Source organism: Myripristis murdjan, chromosome 5 (assembly GCF_902150065.1).
Source record: "Myripristis murdjan chromosome 5, fMyrMur1.1, whole genome shotgun sequence".
Classification (NCBI taxonomy): Eukaryota; Metazoa; Chordata; class Actinopteri; order Holocentriformes; family Holocentridae; genus Myripristis; species Myripristis murdjan.
Genome location: NC_043984.1, coordinates 7,850,119 through 7,864,530, shown reverse-complemented (window position 1 = coordinate 7,864,530; position 14,412 = coordinate 7,850,119). Strand labels below are relative to the sequence as shown.

The window sequence follows — 14,412 nt, the reverse complement described above, 5'->3', positions numbered from 1 at the left end:
CCATAATATGCCTAAAGGTAATTATTTTATGTATTAATATTATTTTTCACTTTCACTGACTTTTTATTTATTTATTTATTTTGATGCTGCTGCGAGTTTGGTAAAATCCCCGGGCCACACCACACAGACGCAAGAGGCAGAGGTGAACTGAATAATTTATTAACAAGCAGATTTGGCAGTTAAGAAGTTGAATAAAAATAAAGCACAGCTGCTGGCTTAAAATAACAATAAAACATTGGCCAAGTGTCCAAGTTAAGTCTCTCCTCTAAACAGTGTGTGAGCAATACTCAGTCTATGCTGGCGATGTCCCGCGTCAGTCCTCCAGCCGGCTGCCGCAGTCTAACCGTGAGCGTGGCGTGGCTCCGTCCAGGCAGTCTAGCAGTTCCGTAATCACATGCGTGGCGTGGCTCCGTCGGCGGTCCACGGTCACGGTGCTCACCCTCCCGGCCAGAGCGGGCCGCTAAAAACAGAAGACTGCCACCGTCCTTCTCTCACGCCTGGATGCCCGCCTGCCACGCGTCTACCGGCACACCTGCACGCTGCTCGGGTTGATTGGCCTCCTTCCGAAGCCCCGCACCTGTCTTTAAATGGAGCAGGCTGACTGTAGGCCAATAGTGTGCAAACAATTAGGGCAGAGGGGAGGTGTAGTGGGGGAAAGGTGACGTGTGCAGTTGTCCATACAAGTCTCTACAACTTATTACTGAAATAAATAAAAATAACCCAAATCCATGCACAAATAAACACGACACACAATAATAATTCACAGCATCCCAAATCTATACACAAAGAACACAGCACACAATAACAACCCACAATAATTCACGGCAACCCAAATCTACACACAATAGAAAACATAATATTATGGACACTTCCCACTACCCTTCTCACCCCGTGGCACCGCTACATGTCTACAGGTCTTAACATTGTTCACAAGATTGTAATGCGGTGAAAGTGACATATTTTGTAATTAGACCTAAACTGTTGCGTTACTAGCGACATAAACAATGGAATCAGTGTTACATTCTACATCTGGGATTTACAGTTTGCAAGCAGCAGACTAACTTCTTTTCTAACTGGGCTTTTATTTGTCTTTAACCCATAACCGCCTGCACAGAGTGAGCATCACAACAAATTCATTCAACAAAGGGTTTCAAACTCCATGCACGTCGATTTAATACTGTGCAAAAGTGAGTGTTGCCAATCTCAATACTGCAGAGCTCCAAATCCTTCAACCTCTACTAGCTATTGATATGGTAATGTTGGTGGAAGTTATTATGTTGATTATCAGAATTCCAAATTGATGGTTTTGTATATTCAACAAGAGTGAATGCATGAACTAGCAAATTTCTCCTTTGAGACGTGGTGCCCCTGAGGACAAATTTAATGTTAATTAGATTCTGTTATACAAATACATTTTATCAATTCTTATAAATATAAATATTCATTATTTCTGATAGCCAAAATTGATAGTAGAATTGTAGCCACAACTGTAGCAAGCTCCATACAGTCTTTCAAAATACTTGGTTAAGGTTTGGAAAAGGTTATTGTTAAGGTTAGGGGAAAGTTTGTCATAATGGTTAAGGTTAGAAAAAGTTAGGTAACGTACGCTAGTATTAGGTGGCTAATGTTAACTAGCTAACTCTAACCCTGCCACCTCAGCCCTTAACAACTCTCCAAGTTTGGGAAGCTTTGTCAGAATGCAGGAGTAATGGACACAATGCCCACATTATACTTCCTGAGAGGAACAGGTTAATGCAGACCAGATTATCTGTCAGCTCATCCAAGCGGCCAGATTGAGATCCCCCATTGCCTCTTTCAAGCCAAAATGGTTAGGATTCCAGAGCTGGGGTGTTAGATCCCCTGACATGCACAGTTGAATCTATTCTCTCCTTTTTACAGTATCAGCTAGAGAAGGGGCTGTCTCATGGCACTGTAAAGGTTTATGCAGCGGCGATTTCCTCCTTTCATAGACCTGGTGACAGACCAGTCTTTGCCCACCCCTTCGTGAATGTTTCTTTATGGGGTCAGGAGACAAAGCCTGGTGATGCGTGTCTTCACCCGGTTCTGCTGTTAGTGCTAGAGGACCTGGCTAAGGAGCCACATGAGCCTATGCAGTTATCCTCTCTGAAGGCACTGACAGTCAAGATGGCTGAGCTTGCACTGACCTGTGACTTGAGTGGTGCTACCCTCAGAGTGAACTCCTCCTTTGTTTCCAAGAGCATAAGGAGCTTGTTCAGGTGAAGAGCAAAACAGCTGGATGGTTTTTGTCCTCCATCTCATGCGGGAGAAAAGGAGGCACTGATCAGCTGTTTGTGGGCTATGATGATGGAGTGGCTGGAAAAGCTCTATCAAAGAAGCATCTTGCTAAATGGTTTTTCTGAGTGAATCTCCCAAGCCTACAGCTAAGCGGGAAAAGACCCTCTTACTGTGGTCCGTGCACTCTGGCAGCATGGTAGTGTTAGTGGCCCCTTTCAGTGGGTTGAGTGCCGAGGACATATTTACAGCAGCGTCATGGTCTATCTGTCATGATGGTTCTATCTCTTGGAAATGGCTCCTTCTCTGGGTCTGTGTTAGCTACAGCCAACCAGGCCTGATGAGAAGGACTTGTGTGTCAGCTCTCTTTACACATGACCCCATATGGACATTATATATTACACTTCACTTCTTCAATGCTCCATGATGAGTTGGGGTGATGAGGTGAGGGTTTTGTCTCTGGCAATAGTGTCCAGTAATGAGATGACCAAGGTGAGATGCAGGTACAAAGCAGAGGTTAGAAACACACGAGGAGAATGTCAGTCGGCAGGAAAGTGTTATGATTTTCTTCATCATTATTCTTACAATAGATGTGATTTTGATATCTTTGTGTGATTAGATTATTGTCTTAGAAGGGTTTTGATTATTCATTTTTATATTGCTAGGGTTATGTTTGAGTTTGTTCTGGTTATTCATTTGTATTGTGTGTGTGTTTCCTGCCACTGAGCCCGGACATTCAGACTGAAATTTAACACTAAGTACCTGCAGCTGTGTGATTTTGCCAATTTGGCTCTCAACCAATCCCAGTGAGAGAGAGACGCTATGGATGGGCCTGGTAAGGGGGGAAGGCAGCGTTTTTAAAGACACTGGCTCTGTCCCAATTCAAAGGCTGTACGCTACCTAGGTCGTATTTGTAGGCTGCTTACGTCACGGCGGCGCGACAAGTGCTGTCCCAATTCAGTTTTACCGTGCGGGGTCCTGCAAATGCAGCCGACAGATCCAACCTATTTTTGACTAATTTGCAGGATACACCTCCACGATGCTTCGCGGCCGACATTACAGCCTACTTCCCAGGGTACCTTTCGGTCCAGTTGAATTTCTGGATTAGCCACCATTGCTGGAATTATTAAGCCTGTTTCAGACCGTCTTAGTGTTTATATCATGATGTTTTGATAAGTTTTCATGCCTATAATTACCACCATAGATTTGGCTGTTGACTGTATCCAAACAACGCCTGTAAATGCAAGTTTAGTTAGATGAGTTAGATAGGCATTTTGTATGATGTTTCCGTCACAACCATCAGTGCATCAGGTACGTTACAATGTAGCCATGTGTACAATTACTTTAATTGGGATAGTCTGTTGCCATTTGTGAGGGGTAAAGCGTATGCTTTTAAAGGGCCACATAATGCTAGAGATAACCGCTGGAATGCTTGACACAAAGGACAAAGACAAACTGGCACTGAGGAAGGGAAAACACAGACTAAATACACAGACAATAAGGCACAGGTGAATTTAATTGTTGTATGGCTGCACAATCACAGTGGCTGGAACACACACAGGAGCAGGAAGTAAAGTGGTCTGAAACAAGACAAAGGGTGAGAACGACAAAATAAAACCATAAATGAGAACAGAAAACCTGACTGACGTGAGTGGCATGTCACACCATGACCAGTGGCAAGTCCCTGGTTAACACAGTTCCAGGTTCACTTTTGACAATGGAGAAGAGGATGGGAGAAGCAACTTCCTCATTAGACCTGGCTGTGTTCATGCATTTAGCTTGAACCTCCAGTATCTTTCTCATTTGAGTACTTTCACGAGGCCCTTTTTATAGTCTTTGTCCGTTTTTGTCTACAGGTTGGGACCGTTCTGACCATTGCGTGTCTGAGTTAGATGATGTCATTCAGTTATTGGTTAAGATTAAGATATATAAAGTAATTTTCACAAGGTGATGTTGAGATCAATAGGAATGATCCAAATGCAGAACACAGCCTTGGAGTTGAAATAGAGAAGGTTTATTGGCAGGTTTGTATTGATGGAGGTGGGTGAGTGGATGAATCTTGGCTGGTGAAGGCAGATGGTGGAGGAAGGTTTACAGCAGGAGAGGCTGGCTGAATGACTGAATTCAAAGCAAACACAAGTTAGACTTTGAATGCACACTTCTAAGTGGCTGAAGAACTGGGGTAGATACACTGCTGGGTAGATGAGTTGGTGTCTGCTGATCAGCAGTCAGGCTGTTGATTGAGTGCCATGCCCACAACTCACAGAGCGAGACAAATAGGAATGGAAAAATATTGGGAAACAAAAGGGATAAACTGAAGACCATAATATATATATATATATATATTATGAGTGTAACAGGGAATGAATATACTGTAGCTGATATAGACTATTTTTGTGTGTTATTGGTAACAGAGACCACTGATTTATTCTGGCCAGTACAGGACCCTTCTTCTTCCAAGGCTCCCTAGCACCAGAATGCGTTATCATTAAAATCATAAAAGAATAATTACATGAGAGAAGCACAAACTGGAGTTACTTTCACACTAAGTTAGTTACCAATTTAGAAAACAAAGTGTAATTTCTAATGATGCAACCAGAAAGATCATCTGAACCAACAGTGTAATTATATTATTAATATTATATTAGTAACATTAAGGGGAATAAATGTAGGGAAAAAAGGTGCTATAAGACAATTGACTTTTTGTATTCATTCTATTATTTGTTTATCCAAGCTGAGCAGACCAAGGGCAGAGGATGACACCCATTCCACCCATTATTCAGATAAGTCAATTACAGTCTGGAGCATTTTTTTCCTTACCACTGTTTGCTGTTGTGTGCTTTCAGGCCACTGTTTCCTACCGTCCGGCCAGCAAGACATCTGAGGTGTGTCCTCCATCTTTAAGTGTGTATTCTACTTAAACTGTATGAATACGGCCTTCTTATTATCTGTTTTATCATGGCTATGTGTTGTTGCATGCTCTCAGGTTCATGTTTCCTACGGTCCAGTCAGCAAGTCTCTCATAAGTATTGTGGCTGAACTAGAATATGATGCTGTAAACACCATCCATTCAACATCAGTGGTATTGTGATATCCTGGATAATGTCATGAGTTAGGATTAAGGCATCATGACAACGCTGCAGGGGGCTCTTGTTTTTCCAAACACATACTGCCAAGTCCAGTGCTATTTTTTAGTCCCAGTCCATCTCTAGTCCCACCACAATGCTTTTGTAACCCCTCAGCTCCCTGTCACTATAGTAGATTTTGGGCTCTAGTTTCCCGGCGCAGCGCAGTGAAGTGAACCCCACTGCAGAGCTAGTTTCAGCAGTTTTGTAGTGTGGCAGACCGAGGTGCCCTGAGATGGGAGTGGCATTGCAGCAGGGGGAGGTGCTGACATTCAGCTTGGCGAAGTGACAGTTTCGTGCCAAAAGGCTTCGCCGTGGTGCGCTCAAGGCTCGCCATCTAAAACCAGGTCTACTTTCAGCACAGGCTGTGCGCATCCAGTGTAGTGGAAGTTTGGCTGACCGGCGCGCAGCGCGCACACGTCACCAAACCTCACAGGCAGGTTTCCAGAATGTCAGGCACATTAACAATGCAATAAATACCGTCAAAAACACTATTCAAAGCTACTATCTCAATCAGCACATAAATTTATCTCCATATCGACTGTCCCATCACATCTAAATTTTATTAAAAGTCGATTTCCACGTCATTTTATTTTTTTTTAAAAAATGGCCTGCGTGATCCCTATCTCCAGTGTACCAGCAGAGAGAGGTTTTTCTCTGCGGAACTGGATCAAAACAGTGCAGCGAAGTCGCCTGGGGGAGAACAAGGTCACAAGACTGATGCGCATTGCAAGTTGTGGAGACACTTGAGACTTTTAATTCAGCTGCTGCACAGTTCACTGCAGCGAAAATGCGTAAAAAGTAGGCTGAAATGTCCCAAGCCAGAAACATGTTCAGGGATTTTTTTATTTATTTATTTATTTTATTTATTTGAGTTTTCATTGCATCTATTTGATTTCAAGTTGGCAGCACACCACATTAAAATGGTATGAGCCAGTCCAGATGTGTTTTTTTCTTTGCAAATTGTAGTTGTAATTGTTTGCAGTTGTTTCATGTTCATGTTAAAAGAGCGCAGGCATGTGCAATATTTATTTATTTATTTTAAAAGTTCACGCACGTGAGTCAATTGACGGCACTCATTTTATTTGATATAGCCTACTTTTCAATAAAAAGATTACGCTATCAATTGACATGCCTTGATATCATTCTATAGCCTGCATATAATTTTAAGCTTAATAAATTCAGATAATATGTGGCAGCTACAGCGATAGAATGCACATTTAATTCAGGGTGATCAGATGATCTTAAAAGTTGCCAGACAACGCCACCCTGGGAATTTCACCCAGAGAATTATCTTGTTCATACGCTTAGGACACACAGGTTCGTTACTCAAAGGGCAGGAGATGTGGGTTCAAAATGTACAACATTTTTTTTTTTAAACAGTTTTAAAAATATAAATTCTTCTTTAAAAAAAAAAAAAAAAAAAAAAAAAAAAAAAAAAAAAAAACACCATTCGCACAGGGAGGGGAAAAGGAACCTAATCAGGTGCTGAGGCTTACCGGTTGGACAGGGGCTAGTGAAAGGGAGAGGGGTCCAAAACAAACCAAAATCACCCACGCACACATGACACACACTCAGTTGTGAAGTGAACCAAATCCCAAGGGAGCACAGCACACATGAAGGGGGGGACACCGCCACCCCTATCAACAGCACCACCACCGGCCTTCAGCAACTGAAAAGGATAACACAAATTAATGAGGAAAAAATAAGCAAATAAGCACAACAAAATCCACTAATTGAACATAATATAAATGATTACAAGGGTCAATTTGTCAGTGTTACGTACGGCATTGAAACACAAACCAAAATATCTTTTCATATCAGGGTCCATGGAGCAAATCCGGAACATGAAAAAGCTTGAAAGCCCTGAGGCTAAGGGACTGAAAAAGATGTTCAGGGAGGCCTGCCAAAGCTGATGTGAAGTGCTGGTGTTTTGAAAATTACTTTTGAAAAAAGACTTCTATATCATAGACTATTGATGGATGCCTATTTTGTGTTCACTGTACACAGCAGATACTTTTTCAAGTATCTCCGGAGAGTCTTGTCTCTTAGGCCATAGATGATTGGACTAATGGATCGTGGCAGGATGATTATTGTAATATAGCAAGCAAAGAGGGAATCTGCATGATGTTCAGGGAACCAGTACTTCAGAGCACTTTTAATCAGGGGGTCTACATATGTAGCCATACACAACAGCAGCTGAAACCCATGGAGGAGGATAGTGTTCCTGGCCTTCTTAGCATCTTTGGAAGCGCCCTTGGCAGTGAACAGGATCTTGGCATATGTGCAAAGGATACTGAGCCAAACTATGACTAGAAGTATTATATAACTGATATTCCTCTTCTTATGAATACTGGGATTCGGAAAGGCGGTTTCCGTGAGGCAGAAGACTCGGGTGTGAAAAAAGTCCAGGGGTTCTGTGGCTAGGGTGAAGAGGAGATCGGGCAGGACGGACAATATGGTCATCACCCAGATTAGACCGATCAGTATGTGCGTTTTTTTGACTGTACAGATCTGTGTGTGACGGAGGGGGAAGGAAACAGCAATGTAGCACTCTACTGCCATGCAGGCCAGGTTCAGCGGTGTGTTTTCAGTAGTGCAAACAGCAAGCAGGACGAGGATGCCACACAGGGAAGCAGTTATTGTGTGGAGAGTGTAGCTGATGAGGAACAGCAGGATGGTCATGGTCAGTTGGATCATATCGTTGACCACTAGGTGAATGAAAAGGATGTAGCGAGGATTCATGTAGAAGATCTGGAGAAAGTCAACAAGGAACAGTGAGGAGGAGTGAGATGGAAGAAGGCGGTAAGAGTGCAGGGAAAATGTGACATTTTAAAATTTGAAGAGAGAAGAAAGTAGAGTGAGCAGAGCAGAGTTCATGGGAGGAGGGAGGAGGGCAAAACTAGACAAGAAAGCCATTTATAATTGGGGGAATGTGTAAAGAAGATGGGAGTTCCTTCAAAAAATGATCAGTACAGTCCCACCAGGATTTTTGCGGCACAAAATGAAATAAATGATTTTTGCTTTTTTTCAGGAATGATTGCATATCACAAGTAAGTAGTAAAACAAGAAAATCTTCAAAAGCTGACCAAAATCTCTTTCATTAAAGAAAGAAAAGGGGAAAAAAAAAAAAAAAAAAAAAAAAAACATTTTTGGAAATATTGCAGGAACAGGACATAATTGCAAATTATTGCAGGGACTGGTTGAATTTCACATAAGTCTTGTGATCACAAAATCCTGGAGGGACTCTTTTAAGAACACTGGTGTTTTTTTGTTTTTTTTTTCCAAAGGCAAACATAGAATTTCCTTTGCATTAGAAAAATCTGTTTTGATATAGAATTGGAAATTCTACACATAAACAGCAGTTATTTAAGATATGGTGCCTTTTATTTATTTATTTATTTATCTATAAAATTTAACTATTGATCACACCCAAAGCAGTGTCCTAATTTTTTTAAACAGCATATACATATATGTATGAAGAGGAATTATCAAACCTGATGCCTGCGAAAGGTGTGAATGAGGTTGACGTTGATGTAGTTGATGGAGATGCAGAGAGCCACAACAACCACATTTTTGGTCACGGCTTTGTCGAAGGAGTCTCGATGGCTTATGACTGTTAAATTGGTAAATGACAGGTTCATCTCTGGAAGGCTGAAGTTGCTGAAGACGAACAAACAAGACAGATTATAACTTTCATCAATTTTCACAAGAAGCATTAAGGCAAAAATATAATTTGATCATTCATCACTGATCATAGGCTTGTTATGAGCTGGGTGAATACCACTTCACATATGCTTATTATTCAATTCCATGCTGAATTTACACGTATATTAACAATTAATCTAGATGTTAAACCATCTTCATGATATATCATTTGATATATTGCATTTGCTATTGGCAACACAGGTCTACAGCTTTTATGAAGACTCCATTTTTGAAACTGTCAAGTTAATCGAACCTTTCAGGGCCTTGCGGAAACCGATGTGGTGAGTTACATTTCTTAGAGAGCCCTCTGTGCAAGGCCAGCTCAGTGAAGAGCATACAGCAGCACTCACCTCAGGTGGAGGATCAGGGCATCAACTTGAAATATAAAAGAAATAAATCACATATTTTGAGCATACAATTAAAGTGACTGCAGTAATAGACAGAGCATTTTCCATCGTACATTATAAAAGCAATGTGAATTCAAAAGTTAACAAAGTCCTTTAAAAAGTAGAATGGTTAGTTTTAGCTTTTTGTCAAAGTGTTGTCATGGTTCTCAGATGGAAGACATGTCAGTTTGGAATGAGACTCAATGTTTGATCCAACAGTTTCAAAACACTGTGCTCAGAACGTGGATGATGAAACTGCTGCATGTTTGATAATAAAATTGATTAAAACTATGGAGCAAAAAAAAAAACACCAGTGTGAGAGCTTATTTGTTGCTCTTTCATCCTCTGCAGATAGACAGTATGCAGCAGTTTACACCTCAGGTAAGGCAGTGTAAAGACCATTCTGCTGATAGACAGTATCAGTCATTTCAATGCAACCCAGAACTATGATAAGGCAGTAGGAAATCACTGATGAAAAGTTATTTCACTATAATAGCACCAAAGTATTTCATTCAGCTTTGTTGTGATATTCTTTTGAGATTATATGAAAGAAACAAAAGTACACTTACCTCATGTGCCACTGCAAGACCTGGATCGTGATATGATGGTGTGGCCCTACCAAATCCGTGCAATAGCATTTATATGTGGTGGGTTTGGCAAATATCTAAGGATACAAGTGTGTGTGTGTGTGTGTGTGTGTGTGTGTGTGTGTGTGTGTGTGTGTGTGTGTGTGTGTGTTGCCTCAGTACTAGGTAAAGAGACTTGCTCATTTATTATCATCTGTACACCATCTTGAGAAGAATTTTTACATGTCATTTTATTGCTGTAGGCATTTAAAAAAGTGATGGCATAAAGGTGATATCAGCAATATGTGGGCCACTTGTTGCTCTTCTAAAAGGTGTGATAGGCTGATTTGTCATCCTCTACCCAACATACTATAGCTAAACATGTAATAAACGTCTTATTTCCTCAAGATGTTGCCTGACCACATGAGAAGAATCCATGTTGGTGTGTCCAAGAGGCAAAACACACATAACAGGTGAGACACATTTGTACAAATTCGATTGGAATTGCATTTCACACCACCTCCAGTTGTGGTTGCATCTGATTCGGACGTTCAATGGCTTTGTCCCAATTCAAAGGCTGTATGCTACCTTGGTCGTATTTGTAGGCTGCTTACGTCACGGCGGCGCGACAAGTGCTGTCCCAATTCAATTTTACTGTGCGGGGTCCTGCAAATGCAGCCGACAGATCCAGCCTATTTTTGGCTAATTTGCAGGATACACCTCCACGATGCTTTGTGGCCGACATTACAGCCTACTTCCCAGGGTACCTTTCGGTCCAGTTGAATTTCTGGATCAGCCACCATTGCTGGAATTATTAAGCATGTTTTAGACCGTCTTAATGTTTATATCATGGTGTTTTGATAAGTTTTCATGCCTATATGTGGCGATATGGTGGGGTGCAAGAGGAAGTTGCCTGACAACGCCACCTGGCGAATTGCACCCCAGGAAGTATAGGACACTCAACAAGACCCTTATAACTTAAGGTCACACAGATTCGTCACACCAATTATATAGAGGACGGGAGACGGACTTCCAAAAGTATTAACAAAAGTTTATTAGTTAAAATTACTAGGTTAAAATAGTAACATGCAGTGCCAATTATCTTGGAGCAAATCTTCACAATATTGTAGAGGCGGTTCTTGTCCTTGACAGAAAGGCCCCCAAACCAACAAATAAAAGAGAACGTTAAGATACTTTCAATAAAGGACAGATAAAAAATACATAAAATTCCCTTACAAACATTGAAGGAGTTTAGCCTCCTTAACAGGTGAACCCTCTGTTGGCTTCGCTTCACAATGCTCTCTGTATTAATATCAAACCTCAGTTTAGAGTCAAACACAGTTCCTAAGTATTTATATGTATCAACAATTTCAACATTGTCACCATGGATAGTACTTAATTCTAATTTTCCACAGTTCCTTCTAAAGTCAATAACAAGTTCTTTTGTCTTCTTTTGTCTTCGACACATTAAGGTCACCGGCGTGCAGTGCAGCCCCGCGCCGAGCGTAGGGGAAGAGGGGGAGCCACAACCTGTGGCTTCGACAGCAGAGTGAAGGGAACTTAACACACGGCCAACACAATCTTCGTCTTGCGACGAAGAGGCAGACACCGCGCTTCTTACAATCCCTCCGAACCGCACGCCAGGTCGCCAACAGCCAACCCCGCTTTCATATCCCGCCGATGGCACAACAGACCGGAGCACGCCACCGGAGCACGCCAACACAGCACTCGCCAGGTGAACGCCAGGTAACAATGAGCGCGCCGGTGAAGTCAGGACCAGTAAGTCAAATTGGCACCGCCTCGCAATCAGGCCCGAACAGCTGAGAATAAGGAACAGCTGATGCCAATTAAAGTGGAGGCGCTCAACCTGCCACATATAATTACCACCATAGATTCGGTTTAGCTGTTATCTGTATCCGAACAACGCCTGTAAATGCAAGTTTAGTTAGACGAGTTTGATAGGGTGCTTTCAGACCTGTCCCGTTTGGAGCAGTTGCTCCGAAACAGGGAGCGTTTCCCCCTAAAGATCGGTTCGTTTGGACATATGTGAACACAGTAATCACGCTGGATGCAGGACAAAACAAGCGGGCCGAGATCGCCTAGAAGAGGTGGTCTCGGCTCGATTCCATTCGAGCCCTGGAGCGGTTCGTTTGCAGTGAGAACATAATCGACACAGCAACCGACACAACTCACTCATAACTGTAGTTCAACCTCCAACAGAGGGGGGCAGTAATGCACCCAGTTGCCAATCGTCAACCAAAACAGAAGAAGAGGGAGAAGAAGCAGGAGAAGAAGAAGGAGAAGGTGTTGTGTTTTGACCAAAATCCAAAATGAGCCGTGGGCTGACATGGAGCCAGATGCCTAATCGAAATCTGGGCAGATGAGCAGATTTGCCAAATGCTGGACACTACTCACAAGAATACAGAAGTCTACAAACTTGTGAGTCAGCGAATGAGTGAGAGCGGCTTCCGACGCTCTGTTGAGCAGTGTCGCGCTAAAGCCAAAAAACTGCAACAACAGTATATCAAGGTGCGAGACCAGCTTGCCAGAAGTGGAAGCTCCGGGGATGAGAAGGACACATTTCCCTGGTTTGATAAGCTGGATAAAATTTTAGGGACTAAACCAGTTGTTGAACCTGTGGATGTCATCAACTCCAATGATGCTACATCATCTAGCACTGGCTCTTCTGATGCTGCTACACCTAACATTAGCACTTCCGCTGATACTGAATCCAGCTGCTGAATCGGCTGATGGAAATGGTGAGTAACCTATCACCTTTTGTTATGCTGATCAGTTTCAGTTGATACAAAGCAGCTGAGTGTTGTACTGTGTGACAACCTGATGCACTTGCAGTAAGTAATCACCTGCTTTAATTGACAGTGGCGGATGCTGAATCACTGGACAACACACTGGACTCCACTGACACAGAGGAAACAGCCGAAAGAAGCAGAAGCCAAAACCCCAAACTGCCCATTCCTGGGTCTCAATCCAGGAAGAGGAAAGCCCAATCTTCTCTGTGTGATCAGCTCCATCTCTACCAGGCGGAACAGAAAAGGCACCTGGAGCAAATACATGAAGCTGAACAAAACCACCAAGCCAGAGAGACCGCTGCCCTGGAGAACATACTGAGGCTGCAGCAGGAGGCTGAGGAGCGAAGATTTAACGCCATGCAGGCTCAGCAACAGGCAAGCCAACAAATGTTTCTGCAGCTGATGGGAACAGTCATTAGTGCTTTACACCAACAGCCACATTCATCCTACAATCCCACAAGTCTCATTCATCCTACATTCAACAATCCTACACCCATTTCACCTGGACCACCGATGATGCCAGTGCCTCCACAGCAGCACCTGCCCTATCCACCACCTCGTGCTCCACAGCCACCAGTCCACCTACAGCAGCCCAGCCAACCCGGTGAAAGACCAGATCATTCCATTGACGTCTCCTCTGTTTTGCATAGTGTTAACACAGCAGAGCAGTTCTTCAACTTGTAGAATTTGTTATTCAATAGTTATTGTTCAGTACAGAATATATACAGAATTTGTTATGCAATGTTTTACTGACAGAGTGAGGGTAGCACTGAGCTCTGTAGAGAACCTACTTTAGTACATTCCTGGTTAGAAATGGCTATGTTCAAGCCAGCTATACAGTTGTTAGATTGTAAAACAAAGGGATAACTGTACTTCACACTTGAAAACATGTTTTGCAATTTGCACTTTATTTTGCATTTCAAAGAAAAATGTAAACTCTACAAACATAGCATTTTCTTTTTGAATACAATTTTATTTCTTTAATAACACTGTTATTCAGTCAGTTTTTTAAATACAATATTACACTTTACTTGAAGCACACAACTGACCTGTGTTTAGAACCTAAAGTGCTTGTTAAACAAGAAAAAGGTTAACTTTACAGCCTTTGTTTTTTGTCAGCATTGGATTATTTTCATAGTCGTTTGATAGAATCCAAATAATAAAACAGAAGGACAATACAATAAACAGTCTGTCTCCATGAACCTTTGTACAACCCTGAGAACAGCTACATCATACACACAGACAGAAAAAAAACAAAACAGAACAGACAAAACCAGATAAAAGTGTATTTTGTAGCAATTTATAAGGACATACCTATTGAGTACTTTCAAAGATGACGCCATATTATGGCCCTATTTTTTGTGAAATAAATTTGAATGGTTCAAAAGTTGAGAACCTCTGCTTTAGAGTGTAGAAAAATATCTGCAAAGTGCATCTCTGATTTCATTTGCTCTTCCATTGTCCTGATGTGGGTCTTCTCTCAAATCCATCTCATTGTTATCCTCATTTTCCTCCATCACATTCTCTCCATCCTGGAATTGTTCATTGTGAAATTCACAAAAAT

At 42.0% G+C, this 14,412-nt stretch overlaps 1 protein-coding gene across 1 annotated transcript; it reads right to left on the bottom strand.

The window, feature by feature from the left end:
• Nucleotides 1–313: 313 nt before the first annotated feature.
• LOC115359191 (odorant receptor 131-2-like) lies at nucleotides 314–9,022 on the bottom strand. The gene is made up of 3 exons (XM_030051539.1): nucleotides 8,876–9,022; nucleotides 7,380–8,132; nucleotides 314–460 (listed from the first exon to the last, which is right to left on the bottom strand). The coding sequence occupies exons 1-3, from the start codon at nucleotides 9,020–9,022 to the stop codon at nucleotides 314–316; spliced, it is 1,047 nt and encodes a 348-aa protein (XP_029907399.1).
• Nucleotides 9,023–14,412: the final 5,390 nt, after the last annotated feature.